The sequence below is a fragment of the Felis catus genome, chromosome A1 (assembly GCF_018350175.1).
Source record: "Felis catus isolate Fca126 chromosome A1, F.catus_Fca126_mat1.0, whole genome shotgun sequence".
NCBI lineage: Eukaryota > Metazoa > Chordata > Mammalia > Carnivora > Felidae > Felis > Felis catus.
Window position 1 is genome coordinate 1,716,918 of NC_058368.1, and position 15,953 is coordinate 1,732,870.

General features: G+C 41.0%; 1 protein-coding gene across 10 annotated transcripts in view; it reads left to right on the top strand.

The window, feature by feature from the left end:
- IFT88 (intraflagellar transport 88) overlaps positions 1-15,953 on the top strand; it is a 133,228-nt gene that overhangs the window by 94,046 nt on the left and 23,229 nt on the right. For 9 of the 10 annotated variants that reach the window (XM_023248988.2, XM_023248958.2, XM_023249092.2 and 6 more), the window contains 4 exons: positions 1,202-1,254; positions 3,072-3,137; positions 6,586-6,692; positions 14,423-14,489. In XM_023248988.2, coding sequence (XP_023104756.2) covers positions 1,202-1,254; positions 3,072-3,137; positions 6,586-6,692; positions 14,423-14,489 — 293 coding nt within the window. Of the gene's footprint in view, positions 1-1,201; positions 1,255-3,071; positions 3,138-4,190; positions 4,807-6,585; positions 6,693-14,422; positions 14,490-15,953 lie in introns of those variants that run through there. The other variant, XM_045038985.1, reaches the window with a different exon arrangement.

Consider the following 15,953-nt stretch of genomic DNA (forward strand, 5'->3'; position numbering starts at 1 on the left):
AGAAGTCTAGAAAATGCAGTGAATGCAAAGGACTCTGTCCTCCCGTTTGGATTTGCTGTAGCATGAAATGTTGGGCAGCTCCCCATGGAAGTGGAGTTGGTGAGGTAGCAAATGGCTAACAGTGGATGAACTGGATTAGGACCTTGGAGTTACCTTGCAGTTGGAGGGGAGGTGATGCATTTTAAAGAGGGAAGTAATGTAGTTAGACATGTGTTTTCTTTAGATCAAAGTAGATGGCTTTGTAGGGAGTGGATTTGAGGTTAAGTAGCTTGTCCAAGTAGTAGGGCTGTGACCCTGATCTAATAAGACTCCAGAGCTGGTAGGTGTGCCATCAAATTGAGTGGAAGTGAGGCTGTCTCTGAGGCCATCAGGTAAATAGAAGGAAGAGTCTAAAAAGAAATGAGAAGCACGTTCAATTATTCCCTAGTCTTTCATTTCTTCAAATCTTATTTTCCTAGGTATTTGTAACAGTAGTCTTTAGAAATCCTGGTCGTTGTTATTTATTTTATAACAGAAATTTGGAGCACCTGGGTGGCTCAGTCGGTTAAGCGTCCGATTCAGCTCAGGTCATGATCTTACACAGTTGGTGAGTTTGAGCCCAGCTCGAGGGGCAAAGAGAGGGAGACAGAGGATCCAAAGCGGGCTCTGCTGACAGAACACAGAGCTGCCTGCCCTCCGCTGCTTGCTCTCTCTCAAAAATAAACATTTTTTAAGAAAAGAAATCCTTTTCTTTTTAAGAGGAAAAAAAGAATGAATATAGTTCTTTTTTACTCTACCTTTAGTTGAAGCCTAATTGTTCAAACACAAGGTCAACAATTGCCTCATGGGTACAAACTTCGCAAGCCTAAATTTCTAAGTCTTAGGTACTAAGCCAAAGTATAACATTATGGCAAAGGTAATGATGATGTTTAAAATAGATCACAGTGGTCTTTAGCCAAACAGGTTAAGTGTTCACATAAAATCTAAATAAAGGTGTGAACCAGATTGAAGGACTCTTAAATTTTCTAATATACATATGATAGGTAATAATGAAGGAAATTGTATATATGCTACTTTCAATAATAAAGATCTAATTAGAGGTCAAAAAGTATTTGGAAAAATGTATTTGAAAGATAGTACAGATATGTAGCTTTATAAAACTGATCATCTCAGGTTATTTTTGTTTCATCTCTGATTTCATATAATTTTGTTTCTTTTATAGGCCTTCACAAGTGAAATGGCAGCTGATGGTGGCTAGTTGTTTTAGAAGAAGTGGTAAATGCTTTAACTTCATTCATTTTTTATATATTTTGCTTCTGTCTTTTAGGTAATTATGCATAGAACTGTGTTCCAACCATATGTTTGTTTATTAAAACAGTAACTGTTGCTGACTAACATATTGGAAGCATCACTACTACCCACAGAAAAAAGTCATGCTTACAAAATGGGTCTTGGTCGTGTATTCTGTCCCCACTATTAACAGATTCGTTATTTTTCAAAGTTAACATGTAATCATTGGGTATGTTAAGTCACAGAAAAGTAGGCATTCTACACCCAGTAGTTTGTTTCCATTTTCTGTTCACCTAATTCTGAGCAGCCTGTGTGCCGTGCCAAATTTATGAGACTGTCTCACACCTGACAAGGCTGAAGAAGGCCCAGAACTGCGACAACTGGGGCTGTGTTTTTTTATACCAAATGCTACTAGGTATCTTCATTTGCATTTTCAGTTAACTTTTTATTACATCATGTACTGCTGACGCTTGACCTGAAGTGTTGGACTCACCGTGAAGTGAATGATATTGTTGACTCTTATCAGATATTAGGTAATGAGATGGACGTGAACAGATTTGTAATCCCTCTTATAGAGGCCACAAATGATCCAGGAAAATAAATTCCTCAATCCAGGGGGAGCACGGATCGTGACAGTGTTAACGATGTTGTCATCGTGTCTTGTAGGAGGTTTCTTTCTTTATGAGCTCCTCTAGAATGGCATCAGGATATGCACACAGGAGTCCTAAAATCATTTAGATCATTGATCTTTGCCGTTACTCTATTTCCTGGGGAACATACAACATAACTCTGTATTATACGTTTTATGTGTATCAGCATGCGTTCTGAATTACCAATGTTCATTTCCTTGTCAGTCACATGTAAAGCGTACGTATGTAAGAGGTATTCTGAGTGATTTGAGATAGAAACTTAACTTGTGTTAACTGAAGTACTATTTAGAAGAGAAGCTGACGTTTATTGAGAGCTGCTGGGTGCTTCCTGTCTGTTACATCGAATTCATACCACACATTTGGGAGGGTCAGCATGGCTGGCCCTCGTGCATAGTGGGGCCTGTTGAGACTCATCGCTTGTTTACTGACATTTTAACAAAGATCTTTGATCCCACATTATTTTTCCAATTCTTTGTTGCTGTGAAGCTAAATTAATGTACTATAAAACAAAATGCTTTCTATAAACTTTTGAATGTTTCAAAATAAAAACTACCGAGAAAGGTTAGTTTTCATCTTTTCCAACTAAGTGAATGACATTGAAATTAATGTTAGCTTATCACTTAGATTATTTTTAAAATTGTCAATTGTTCTTCTGAACTGATTTTTAATTTTTTGGAAATTTGAATAGATCTTAATTTTTTACAACAATGTATTTTAAGCAGTAGAACTAAGTTTCAACCATCACCCGTTTACTCTCGCTCTCTTTTTCAAATTTCCTTTATCTGTACATTTTCTTCCAGAAGTTATATTAAGAATGGTTTATAGGGGCGCCTGGATGGCGCAGTCGGTTAAGCGTCCGACTTCAGCCAGGTCACGGTCTCGCGGTCCGTGAGTTCGAGCCCCGCGTCGGGCTCTGGGCTGATGGCTCAGAGCCTGGAGCCTGTTTCCGATTCTGTGTCTCCCTCTCTCTCTGCCCCTCGCCCGTTCATGCTCTGTCTCTCTCTGTCCCAAAAATAAATAAACGTTGAAAAAAAAAATTAAAAAAAAAAAAAGAATGGTTTATATATGCTTGTGGCAAACATGGAAGTCCTCTTAATGTTATTAATTTTTACAATCTGTGAGTATGTTTTTTTCTCTTTTTCCTATTTATAGGTAACTACCAAAAAGCATTGGATACTTACAAGGATATTCACAGAAAATTTCCAGAAAATGTGGAATGTGAGTTTACATTTTATAACTTTAAAACTATAGGTTCTAACTCTTTATTGCCTTATGTATAATAATTATCTTTGCTATGGTAATTGCATAGATAGCTACCAGCCTATACTTTGTGACACATGTTTATACATGTGGTTATAGGATCAGAAAATTTGACTCTGCGAGTACATTTTATAGAATTTAGTCTTTGATGGATTTAAATATACCACTGAGTTCTCTTCAGTAGTAAACAGATCTGTATGTCAAAGTTTTATGAAATTTGAAAAATAAATTTTGATTTATCATTGATTTGTTAAAGCTCATACTGTTGTATTTATAGAAAAGGCATTTTTAACTCTTCAGTTAGTATGCAACTTTTTGAGGTTGAAAAATACTTTGAGTTTATGAAAATAGAATGGTCATCTTGCTGATATGGATAGCAAATGAATTTTAATGTTACTTAAAGTTTAAAAGATTATGTTGATATTTTGCTTATTTTCCTTTTGTGAAGTTAGCTTTGTAGAAAATACTCATTTATTTCTCCATCTTGTTGCACAATGGGTTTGATGTAACCTAAAGCAATAATGTGAAGTATTAATGGGAGTACCAACAACAAAATCCTGATCAAGAAAAACACAAAATAACCATATTCACATGCCACACACTGCCACTAAACAGTATTTGGCCCTGAATAGCCTTGCAGCTAAAAGAAAGAGAAAAATGTAACCAGTTATATAATCTTTGCTATTTACAAGGAAACAAAAAATAATTCCTTGGGAAGAAGAAAACGTTTTCCAACTCTTCATTTATGTTGCGTAGCAGAGAGAGACAGTAGGTCGTTGAAAGCCGTGGCGGCTCCTTGCTTTTGTGACATCCCCTCAGAAAATAAAATAACATGTTTGAAAAGACTTTTTAATTTTGTCCTTCAGTGACAGTGAACACTAAACAATACATTTCAGTTCAGTAAGACAATCTGTTCTGTGTCAAGCTTTCCAGTGGCCCCGCCTGAGCCAGGGATGAGACGTACTACACGTTCCTTCGTTAATATTTTTCTCCATTTGGCTTTTGTGAAAGGTCAACAGCACAGGGCTCGGAATTAATGGCCTTTGGTGGCAGCTTCGGAGCAAGGGCTTCTCTAATGCCAATCAGAAGCAGATCTGTTAACTGACAAATGCCATCGGGACACAGGCTACGTGGAATTACTTGTAAAACTTTAAAAAGCACAGATTTCTAGCCCAACCTACAGAGATTCTCCTTTAGGTTCTCAGTGGACCCGGATAGCTTTCATTTCCTGTTTCTTTTTTTAAAAAGCTTTTTATTGGAATCTTAATCTCAGCCACTTTAGGAAGCTTGGTGATTGAGAAATTGAGTGAGAGGTAACAGTACCATCTTGTTGTGAAAACGAAGAAGCCCAAACAGGCTGCTGGGCAGATGGTTCCCCTCCTTGGCACCACTGACATTTGGGAGCAGATAATTCTGTATTGTGGGAGGCCACCCCATGGTTGTAGAACGTTGTAGCAGCTTCCCTGGCCTCTACCCACCAGACGCTCGTAGCACGTCCACTGCCTCCTTACGAAAAGCAGAATGTCTCCAGACCGTGACAGGTGTCCCCTGGGGGACAGGATCGCTGCCGGTTGGGAACCACTGCTGAAGTCATGGCACCTGTGCACTGGACCAGGAGAGGGACAATCTCCAAGCAAGTCCAGATTTCTTTCTTCTTTTTTTTTTTTTAAGTTTATTGACTTATTTTGAGAGAGAGAGGGAGAGAGCACGCACGCAGGGGAGGAGCAGAGAGAGAGAGAGAGAGAGAGAGAATCCCAAGCAGGCTCTGTGCTGTCAGCAGGGAGCCTGATGCTGGGATCGACCTCAAGAACCATGAGATCATGACCTGAGCTGAAATCAAGAGTCAGATGCTCAACTGACTGAGCCCAGGCACCCCCAAATTACTTTCTTTATTGAGAATTTAAGACTCGCTCTAAGGGGTGCCTGGCTGGCTCAGTTGGTGGAGCATGTGACTCTTGATCTCTGGGCTGTGAGTTTGAGCCCCATGTTGGGTGTAGAGATTACTTAAAAAATGAAATTAAAAAAAAAAAGATTCACTCTAAAAATTAAATCTATGCCATTAGGGAATGTTCAAGATGCTTTTGGCCTGTATAATTTTCAAGACAAATATAATTAATAGTCTGACTTAGGGGCACCTGGGTGGCTCGGTCACTTAAGCGTCTGACTTCGGCTCAGGTCATGATCTCACAGTCCGTGAGTTCGAGCCCCGCGTCGGGCTCTGTGCTGACGGCTCAGAGCCTGGAGCCTGTTTCAGATTCTGTGCCTCCCTCTCTCTCTGCCCCTCCCCTGTTCATGCTCTGTCTCTCTCTGTCTCAAAAATAAATAAACGTTAAAAAAAATTTTTTTTAAAGTAGTCTGCCTTAACTAGAGCTATAGAAAAAAATTTGCACCCATGTACTATCTCATTTTGAGCACAGTAGTTTTCTGATAAACCCAGCAGGATAATACATTCTTAAAATATATTCTTCAGTTATCAAAAATAACTCTAAAGAGTTCAGAGAACATCCACCAAAAACAGTGACTTTTATTTCACATTAAATATTCATTTCCTAAGGGGCACCCGGGTGACTCAGTCGGTTAAGCATCCGACTTTGGCTCAGGTCATGATCTTAAGGTTTGTGCGGTCAAGCTCTGTGTCGGGCTCTGTGCTGACAGTTCAAAGCCTGGAGCCTGCTTCAGATTCTGTTTCTCCTTCTCTCTCTGTGCTCCTTCCCCACTCACACTCTGCCTCTCTCTGTCTCTCAAAGATAAATAAATGTTAAAAAAATTTTTTTTAAATATTCCTAAACCATTCTTTCTGAGGATAGGTAGGTAAGAGAAATAATTAAGCATTATTTGTACAATACATGTAAATTACCTCCTTATTGTAAATTATTAAGACAAATGTACACATAGGCAATTTATATAATAACATGTGATATTTTAAATTATTTTAGTACTACTCCTTTTGCAACATTTTAGTGGCCATGAATTGCTGACTTATTTACAAATTCTTAGGGAGGATGCTACAGTGTTGGTAATATAGCACTATCGATGTGGCCGAAAGACAGATGAAAACTCCTAGGAAGAGAAAGACAAAAAACAAAATATCTAATAGATCGGTAGTCATAAGCAGAGGAAAGGAAAAGCAGATAAGGAGGTAAAGAGTGTGGGAAGGGCCCTAAATGTAGATGATGTGGTCTGTCCTGAGGGCAGGACAGGTGGAGAGAGTCCTCCCTGTAGGTCCTCTTTCAGGGAAGTCCCGTTCTCTTAGGGCCAGTGAGTACGAAGTGTAGGTTAATTTTTGATGAAAACAAATACTGTTTGTGAGCATCATTCCTCCTTGTGTCCCAAAAGACGGATTCATTGATTTCTTATACTTTCAACCCTGCATTAATATTTTTCTACATCTGTTTTTACAATTTAGGTCTGCGCTTCTTGGTTCGTCTCTGCACAGATATTGGATTAAAAGAAGTTCAAGAATATGCAACAAAACTTAAGAGATTGGAAAAAATGAAAGAAATCAGGGAACAGGTATCACATATGGGCCAAAATCTACTGTCTGTTAATTTTCAAAACGTCAGCCTTCTGTAGCTCAAATGAGTGACGCTGGGTTCTTCTATCAGTAAAAAAAAAGTTGAAATTTTTTTCTGCTATGACATAAAAGGAGAAACAACTAATATTCTAGTTTGAGGATAAAATTCTATCAAGAATCAATTCTTTTTTTTTTTTTTTTTTTAAGTTTCTTTTTGAGACCGAGAGAGTGAAGCGGGAAGGGGCAGAGAGAGAGGGAGACAGAAAATCCCAGGCGGGACAGCATGGAGCCCGACTCAGGGCCCAACTTGGGGTCCATCGCAGGGCTCGATCCCACGAACTATGAGATCATGACCTGAGTGGAAATAGAATGTCCACCAAGAGTCCACCAACTAAACCACCCAGGTGCCCCAAGAACCAGTTCCTAACAGGAGGAAGTGCAACAGAGTCAGCCTACTGTAGTGGATGGTTGGATACTCTCAGACAGATCATTGTAATTTCCACAAAGCAGAATAACTTGCAGGTTAATTTACAGAATTAATTTCAGTTGGAGGGCCCTGTGGCCCATGGAAATTAAGAGGAAATCATATAACAATAGTACTTTTTCTTTAAGCTGTTTCATTATGTAGTAGACCATGGCTCTGAGAATAGTAATCATATGCATGGAAGCTTTTTAAGTTTTATTTCTGTGTTTCATGCAGTATGTGGAATAGCAGTGTTCTCATTTTTACTTTTTGAAGAGAATAGTCTCCCCTAAGTTTGAGCCTAGAATATTTAACATGGTCTTTGAGTGTCTGCCTTAAATAGAAAGAAAATACATTCTTTAAGGTTAGACTTTATCAAGAATTTAATTATCTTGGATAATTAAGTCTAAATTCCATATTTGCTTTCAAAATGTGGTTAACTTTAAATTGTCTTTGCTTTGAAGATGTGATCTGATGGTTTTAGTCTTTATTCTCTTGTGTAAAGTATCAGTTGTAAAAGGATTATGAACATGACATAGATTTTTACCTTAAAAATCCTATAAAATACCAAGTTGTTATTAATGCGATGCTAGGGTATATAGTTTAAAACCTGCTGTCAAGACCAATTTACTACCATATACCCACTGGTAAATCAGGTAACCTGCGTGCAAGTTTTGTAAAATTAAACAGGTATAAATGAAAGTTCAAATTATCATAAGTGTCATCATAATCACTGCTAAATTTGTCCCATTAAGAAGAATCCAAAAGAAGTATATATCTCAAACCAAGAACATTCTTTGGAGCTTACATTAGTTGTAAAGTTACTTAGTATAGATCCATGGAGGTATGTGGAAAGGGTCACATTCTTAAGACTTCTGACGTTTCACCGTCAGGAGTTTAAGTTGATGCCGAACAGAGAACACACAAAAGAGACAAACTATGGATCGTGCATAATACACTCCTCACAACTTACAGCCTTAAACAGGGCGACTGGCATCTCTGGTTTAGCAGACTTTGGTGCAGACTCGTTTTACACAGTAAGTAGCTGCCTTGAACTCCTGGGACTTGTCTTGCAGCTAGCTCACAAGGGATCCTAACTCCAGCTGTAGGAAACCCGATTCCAGGGAGTCCCTGGGGAATGAACTTGAGGGATAAAGACCAAAACATGGCCCCTTTAAACAGATGCAGAGTTGCTTCTGCATGATTTTCTTTTCGCCCAGTTTCCCCGTGTTGGGTTGCATCGGGTCGATATCGTGCTCTGGTTTTGGTCTTCACAGCGCTTCACCTTTACGTTGACGTCCTGTCTCCCTTTGCTTTTTCTTTTCCCTCGCCCTCCTTCCTGTATGCATCCTCTCTCTGTGGTGTCAAACTCTTTCTTGCTCGGGCTGTTACGGGGCTAATATTCTTGCGGACTGTTGGTTCTTACTACTATGAATGAATATGTGAGTTACACTGAGACTGCTTTTCCTTTGTGATGAGTACTCTGCCGATTGATTCCTCTCCCATCAAAATATTTATATATTCGTTGAGTATAGTCTACTTTTATCTGTTTCTCTCATATATCTGACATCCTTGCACTGTCCTCACTAAAATAATTCCCTAATGACTTAATTAAGAGTACTTTAGTGGGGCGCCTGGGTGGCTCAGTCGGTGAAGCATCCGACTTCGGCTCAGGTCATGATCTCTCGGTTTGCGAGTTCGAGCCCCATGTCGGACTCTGGGCTGAGAGCTCAGAGCCTGGAGCCTGTTCCAAATTCTGTGTCTCCCTCTCTCGCTGTGCCCCTCCCATGCTCATGCTCTGTCTCTCCCTGTCCCTCAATAATAAATAAACATTAAAAAAAAAAGATTACTTTAGTAAAATCATATGAGTTACTATTGATGCATTTAGATCATCCAGTGTTTCTCTTACTTATTTACTCTAATTATTAATGTCTCAGTGTGCTTGAGCAGTGCCTCTTTTGGTAATATTATGTCACTGCTCTCACTGTAATCTGTATAAAACCCAAGGTCACTTAGATGTCTTCTCTCATTATAGCTTCTTCTTAATATCTTCCCTTAAATGTTACTGCTTAATCTTACTTGAAAGTGAAAGTCACAGCCCTCAGCCGCAAAGTACTCTCTTTTCAGTGCCCTTGGAATCAGTTTCTCTGTTCTTTGGTACTCCTCATTAAATCTTTCTCACTTATGTTTTGCTTATAAATGCAAAGTGGAGGGGTGCCTGGGTGGCTCAGTCAGTTGTGTCCAACTTCGGCTCAGGCCATGATCTCATGGTTCGTGAGTTCGAGCCCTGCATCAGGCTCTGTGCTGACAGCTCAGAGCCTGCTTTGGATCCTCTGTCCCCTCTTTCTCTGTTCCTTCCACACTTGCTCTCTCTATCTCAAAAATGAGTATACAAAAAAAAATGCAAAGTGGAGAGAAAAAATAGTGGAAAAGAAAGGTCCTAGGAAGAAGAGACTAAAAGAATTCTCACTATTTGAGAGTTAATTTCTCTTTTAATTGTTGTGTGTTCAATTTCAGTTTGTGTTTCTTGAATTGTGAGCCCGTGGGGCAGAGCATTCTATTTCCTGGCTTGCATAGTACATAAAGCACTATTAGTTTCGAAGCAAAGTATAGTAAATAAACTTCTGAATCAAGGGCACTCTCCTTTTCTAAATTTGAACTTAAAACTTGTTACTTTTTCTGTGTGTTTCTTGTTTAGAATCTGCCCCCATGCAGAAACTTAACATCTTTTGATGTAATTAGAATTTCTTTATGTAATTATTGTTACATAAATTGTTACATAAATTGTCTGCATAATACAATCTACTATTATACAGGTAGATATGTCTTGATTTCTTTAAACATTTATGCATTGTTAGATATCTTTTTTAAAGTCGGTAACTCTCTATGATCACTCTAATTTTGTTGTTTCTTCCTGAAGAAGAGCACTTCCATATTGTGAACTGGAGACAGTTTGTGAAACAGACATGTAATTGAAAGCAGGAAGGGGCACGTGGGTGGCTCAGTCCTTTAAGCTTGGGACTCGACTTTGGCTCAGGTCATGATCTCATGGTCAGGAGAATGAGCCCATGTGGGGCGCTGTGCTGACAGTGTGGAGTCTGCTTGGGATCCTCTCTGCCCCTCTGCCCGCCTCTCTCAAAATAAATAAATAAACATTAAAAACAATAGGAAAGCAGGGATATCAGAGATAATCACATCAAATCTTTACCTGGAGCTGCTGATAGGAAAACAAAGTGGACCCCCAGTCTGTGTCCCTTCCTTTCCTCTTGAAGTGCTAATAATGGTAGAAGTTTGGCAGCAGGAAGGAAAAGAAGTGAAGAGGCTGGATGAATGTTTGTGAATGATGCTAGCCCTCTTCGTGGTTCTGGTTACAGTTTCCCCTTCAATTCTACTTGGTAACATCTGCTTGCCGAGACAGTAAAATAGCAACAGCTAACGCTTACTGAGTGCCTGACGAGTACAGGCCCTGTTATGAACATTGTATGTGTAACAACTAACTTAACCATTGCCGTAGTCCTAGGATGTTGGGTATAGTTTCATTATTACTTTTTTTTTAACAGATGAGAAAACTGAGAACCATAGTGGCTAAGTCCCTTCCTCTAGGTCACACGGCTATTGGGGGCAGCCCTAGGCTTCAAATCCAGGTTCCTAACTACTGTGCCTTACCACCTTATGAAAAGTAGGGGAAGCAGATGATCCAAATAATTATTTTCAGCTGATACATAGTTCTTACTTACTCTGCACTCAAAAAGTTGGTAAATTAAAATGGCAAAAGTATAAGTCCATAATTTGATTAGGATGGAGGTCTCAAACTAGTGCTATTCAAGCATGGTCTGTGGGCTTGTACAGCCTCAGAATCACTTGGGCACATCTTAGAATTACAAAGTCTTGGGCCCCATCCCAGACCTACCGAAACCCTACCCCAGAGTTAAATTCAAGAATCTGCATATGTGTTTTTAAACAAATTCTCCAGGTATTTTTATATTCACTAAAGTCTGAAAAGCACTTGTGTAAAGTTTATGCTCCCACAGGGTCATCATGCAAATGATCAAATACCAGCTCAGGATATGGAATCTGATATAAGGGAGGGGGGCAGGAAATAGATATAAATCAGGTCATGGATTTTTAAAAATTGTTTAAAATGGGAAAGGTTTTATGTAGACCTCAGAAAGAGAGATAAATTGATTCAGGTTTATGGGAGCCAGGATAGTGTATCTCCCTGAGCCCCTAACTCCTATTTTAAAGGAGTTAAAGCCAGAAATTTATTTATTTAGACTGGTTTTTCAGAGAACTTCTTCTCTTCCTTGAACTTTTATGGAAAAAGAAGACTGTTCTCCCCTTGGTGCTAAGAGGAATATTTTACACATTGTGTATTCATTAGTGCCATCAGTGAGCAATTCTAAACACTGGGCTGTTGGCCAGGCAAGAAAGACCTACTGTGCGTGTCTGGCTGCTGTGGGCCTGGAGCAGTGTGAACTGGCCCCAGGAGCTGGGGGCCTCATAGAATTGCTGTGTTTTAAAGATGTTTTATGTTTCTTCTTCACTGAACACACAAAAAAATCAGCTTCCAGGCATTCTGCCAAACTTAACTCTATGTCTGGAAAAGAACAAAATGGGAAGAGCAGGAATTGAAGACTCAGCAATCGAAATACAAAAAGGAAGAGAAAAACATCAGCCGAAATGCAAAAGATTAGAGAAGAGAGAGAGTATGCAAGATTCAGTGTGGTGGAGTTCATTGATTTTCAGCAGCAAATAGGTGTTCAGTTGGAAGAGAATAAAAACCCACGTTCTCGGGGCGCCTGGGTGGCTCAGTCGGTTGAGCGTCCGACTTCAGCTCGGGTCATGATCTCATAGCTCATGAGTTTGAGACCCGCGCTGGGCTCTGTGCTGATGGCTCAGAGCCTGGAGCCTGCTTCAGATTCTGTGTCTCCTTCTGTCTCTGCTCACTCTCTCTCAAAGGTAAATGAACATTTACAAAAAACCTAAAAACCACGTTCTCTACCCACGGGAGCGTGGTGAAGGAGAAGGACCAGCAGGCGGGACCCTGAGTGTGAGGAGGGCGTGGGTGCTGGTAAGCACACTGAGTGAGCAGCCACCTGGGTCACAGGGGAGTCACCCTAAGATGAGAGTGGAGCTGAACCCGAAGGGGTGAGTCGTTGCTGGAAAGGAGGTGAGGAAAGGCATGGCAGGCAGAGGAAGTACCGGATAGAGGCTGCCCCTCCAAGAGATGCAAGCTGGCTCTTATTCACAAAGTACGAGGGGCAGTCAGTTTCCAAAGATGCAAAGGGCAGAACGTGATGTATGAAACACGTGCTTGCTCCATGGGCCGTGCGGGCGGAGGCTGAGCCAGCAGTGGGGCTCTGGCACCACCGTGTGCTTACGTGACATGTGTCCGGCAGAGCACGGTGTCCTGGGAGTAGGAGAGAAAGAAGTCGTTGAATCAAGCCAGGTTTTAGGTTTCTCTTGGTGAGTGGAGCAGAGAGACGGGTGGGCAAGCAAAGTGTCCGGAGGTCCTGACGTGGACGTACTTCAAGTGCTGGGGTGTTTCCAGGCTAGAAATAAAGTGGGTATTCAGGGGATTAGTTAGGAAGAGATGGACGAGAGCCACAAGACTGGGGAGTTCTAGATGGGAGCAAGGAACGGTGGAATGGGGCGAAGAATGTGGTGATCGTGGAGAGTGCTCACTCTCCTAAACTGTCCTGTTCTAAACGTATGGTCACTAAAGCAAGTGCAAGATCTTTTCTCACATTTGGTTTGAAAACCCTTCAGGTCACACAGGCATGTGTACCTATGAGTTTATTTCAGTATCGTGTAGGTCTTTTGCATATGCTAGAAATGATCTTCAGAAAGATGAAAAACAAGTTGTGAAATAAAATCTGATTACAGACATTAAAATTTTTATTTTGTTATGTTATCTTTAGATTTTCAAGAGAAGGGGCAAAGGGGAGAGATGGGGTTTCAAGGGAGGTTTCTTTTTAACAGAAGAAATTGGGGCATATTTACATATATTTGAAAGTACTGAGTGTTTCATTTTAGAGAAATGAGTTATTGAAATTTTTTTTCTTCCTAGCCGATCACAATGTCAGTAACCTCTAATCTGTGATCTGATAATTCAGAATTCACTGGGGAATAAATAATTTGTCTTTTGAATCAGATATGAAATTTTGCTTATATTATTGAAGATCTAAATAAGGTACCAATCTATGTTTAAAATTTTAATTTAGTTGTGGAGTAAATAATTGTCAAAAGCTGTCTGACTCTCTTCACTAACTACCCTGTCTCTCTAAACACAGCATTAGGCATATGAGAATCCGGCAGTATGACTTGAGACAGATTCAGTGTCAATACAAGAAGTATAACGCCTAAGCAAAACACAAAGTTTACCTTTTTTCCCCTCAAAATAGTTCAAGTCCAGCCATTACAGAGTAAAACTAATGCAGGATATAGCCCTTCGGTGGGTTCCCTCCTCCCCTCCCATCCCCCGGGTCTAAGACCTCAACCTTCACCTCAGGAGCATATTTGCTTTATAAGCAGTGGTTACGCTGCACCTGAGTGCAAGTGCCCCCTGGGTATTTACTAAGGCCTGAGGACCCTGGTGGAGGGCAGGCTGGGAACCCTTTGTTTACAGAACAACTTTGTCTTTTCTCTCATAGAATCAAGGTAAGGAGCAGTGTGCACCCAGCTCTTAGGAGAGTAGGAGCAGTAAGTCTTAAGCGCTACACAGTAACGTTAATTGAAAAAATCAACATTGGGGCGCCTGGGTGGCTCAGTCGGTTGAGCGTCCGACTTCAGCTCAGGTCACTATCTCACGGTCCGTGAGTTCAAGCCCCGTGTCGGGCTCTGGGCTGATCCTCAGAGCCTGGAGCCTGCTTCGGATTCTGTGTCTCCGTCTCTCTCTGCCCCTCCCCCGTTTATGCTCTGTCTCTCTCTGTCTCAAAAATAAATAAAAACGTTAAAAAAAAATCAACATTTAGGAGCACCTGCGTGGCTCAGTCGGTTAGGCACCAACTCTTGATTTTGGCTCAGGTCACAATCTCATGGTTCCTTGAGTTTGAGCCTTGCATAGGGCTCCACACTGATGGTGTGGAGCCTGCTTGGGATTCTGCCTTCCTCTCTCTCTGCCCCTCCCTTGCTCTCTCTCTCTCTCTCTCTCTCTCTTTCTGTCTCAAAGATAAATAAATAAGCTTTTAAAAAAAATCAGCGTTTACTTATATTCACCTTCAAGGGAATATCATTCATTCTTTTAAACTCATCTTCTTGTTCTAGCGCGTAAGGTCTGGCAGAGATAGCGGCGGGGGCTCCCGCAGCAGAAGAGAGGGCAGTGCCGGCAGTGGTGAGTATTTCCTGTTTCCTTGACGTACTGGATTTGACCGACGTCTAGCACATGGGCTTCTTGAAACATCTTGAATAATCAGAAAGAATGCCTTTTGTTCTGTACGCAGTAAAACCTCACTTACTCCTATTAATTTTGTAAGCATTCTGTTATGTGCATGATGGTGAATGTCAGTGGATTTTACTTCTTCGGTAAGCATACCTGTTTTTGCTAAGTGGTTAATAAATAAGTTCATGCTGAATAGATTACCATAGATGTCCATGCTAACAAGGTTTTACTGTGTTACATTTTGTTAATTTACCTTTTAGGGCAGTGCGATGAGAAGTAAGATGGCCTTCTAGAATGCTGGCAGTGCTGAGTATACTTTAGTGTAGAAATTGTGCCAGTCTGGGCATTAGGAGACATGATTCTAGTTCCTGTCTTGATCACGACAGCCGTCTCCCTTTGGACCAGCCACATAAATGCCGTAGGCTTTCAGTGATTTCTAAATTTGTTTGCATCGCTCAGTTCCTTGACTTCGACCACTTGTCACAGCATTACTTAGTAACAAGGTTGTTAAGTTTTCCTTCCCGTTTTCCTCATCATCAAAATCTGCCTTCTCTGTCCACGTCAGAGGAATAGTATAAGTTAAACTTAGTAGAAATTTGGTGGTTTTAAAGAAACGGATAGAAAAATAAAGGCTAAATTGGGATGTGTAAATACACGTACATTCTCTCATATCTGTACGTCGCACTGTCCTGCAGACGTGACCCGGGTCCGTGCCCCCGCCCAGCTCCACCCCTCGTCTCTTTGTGATGTAGGCATCAGGGCAGAGACAGTGTAAGGCGTAGTTCGGGTAGGCCTTTATTTCATTCATTTGCAAACGCTTATTAGATGCATACCAGGTGCCAAATAAAGACTGTGCTAGGGGCGCCTGGGTGGCGCAGTCGGTTGAGCGTCCGACTTCGGCTGGGTCACGATCTCGCGGTCAGTGAGTTCGAGCCCCGCGTCGGGCTCTGGGCTGATGGCTCAGAGCCTGGAGCCTGTTTCCGATTCTGTGTCTCCCTCTCTCTCTGCCCCTCCCCTGTTCATGCTCTGTCTCTCTCTGTCCCAAAAATAAATAAAAACGTTGAAAAAAAAAATTAAAAAAAAAAAAAAAAAGACTGTGCTAAGTGCCAGAGGCATAGGGATGAGTAAAACACGGTCCCTGTGCTCAGGGAAATTAAAATCTAGTTGGAAGGACACCCAGGTCTCAGGCGCTGCTGAGAATGCTACTGACTTTCCTGGGGATACAGACTGCAGCTGGGGCAAAGATTCTTTCCTGAGATCTGAGCTCTGCTTGGCCAGATGGGTTTAAGCAGTTACGATCATCAGGGGCATCTCCTTCTAGCAAGACAGTTTGATTCTCTGAGGATCAGTCCGGCTTTTCCAGCTGAACCTCACAGTCCTCACCTGTTTACCCTCAGGTCCCAGGAGTAGTTACCC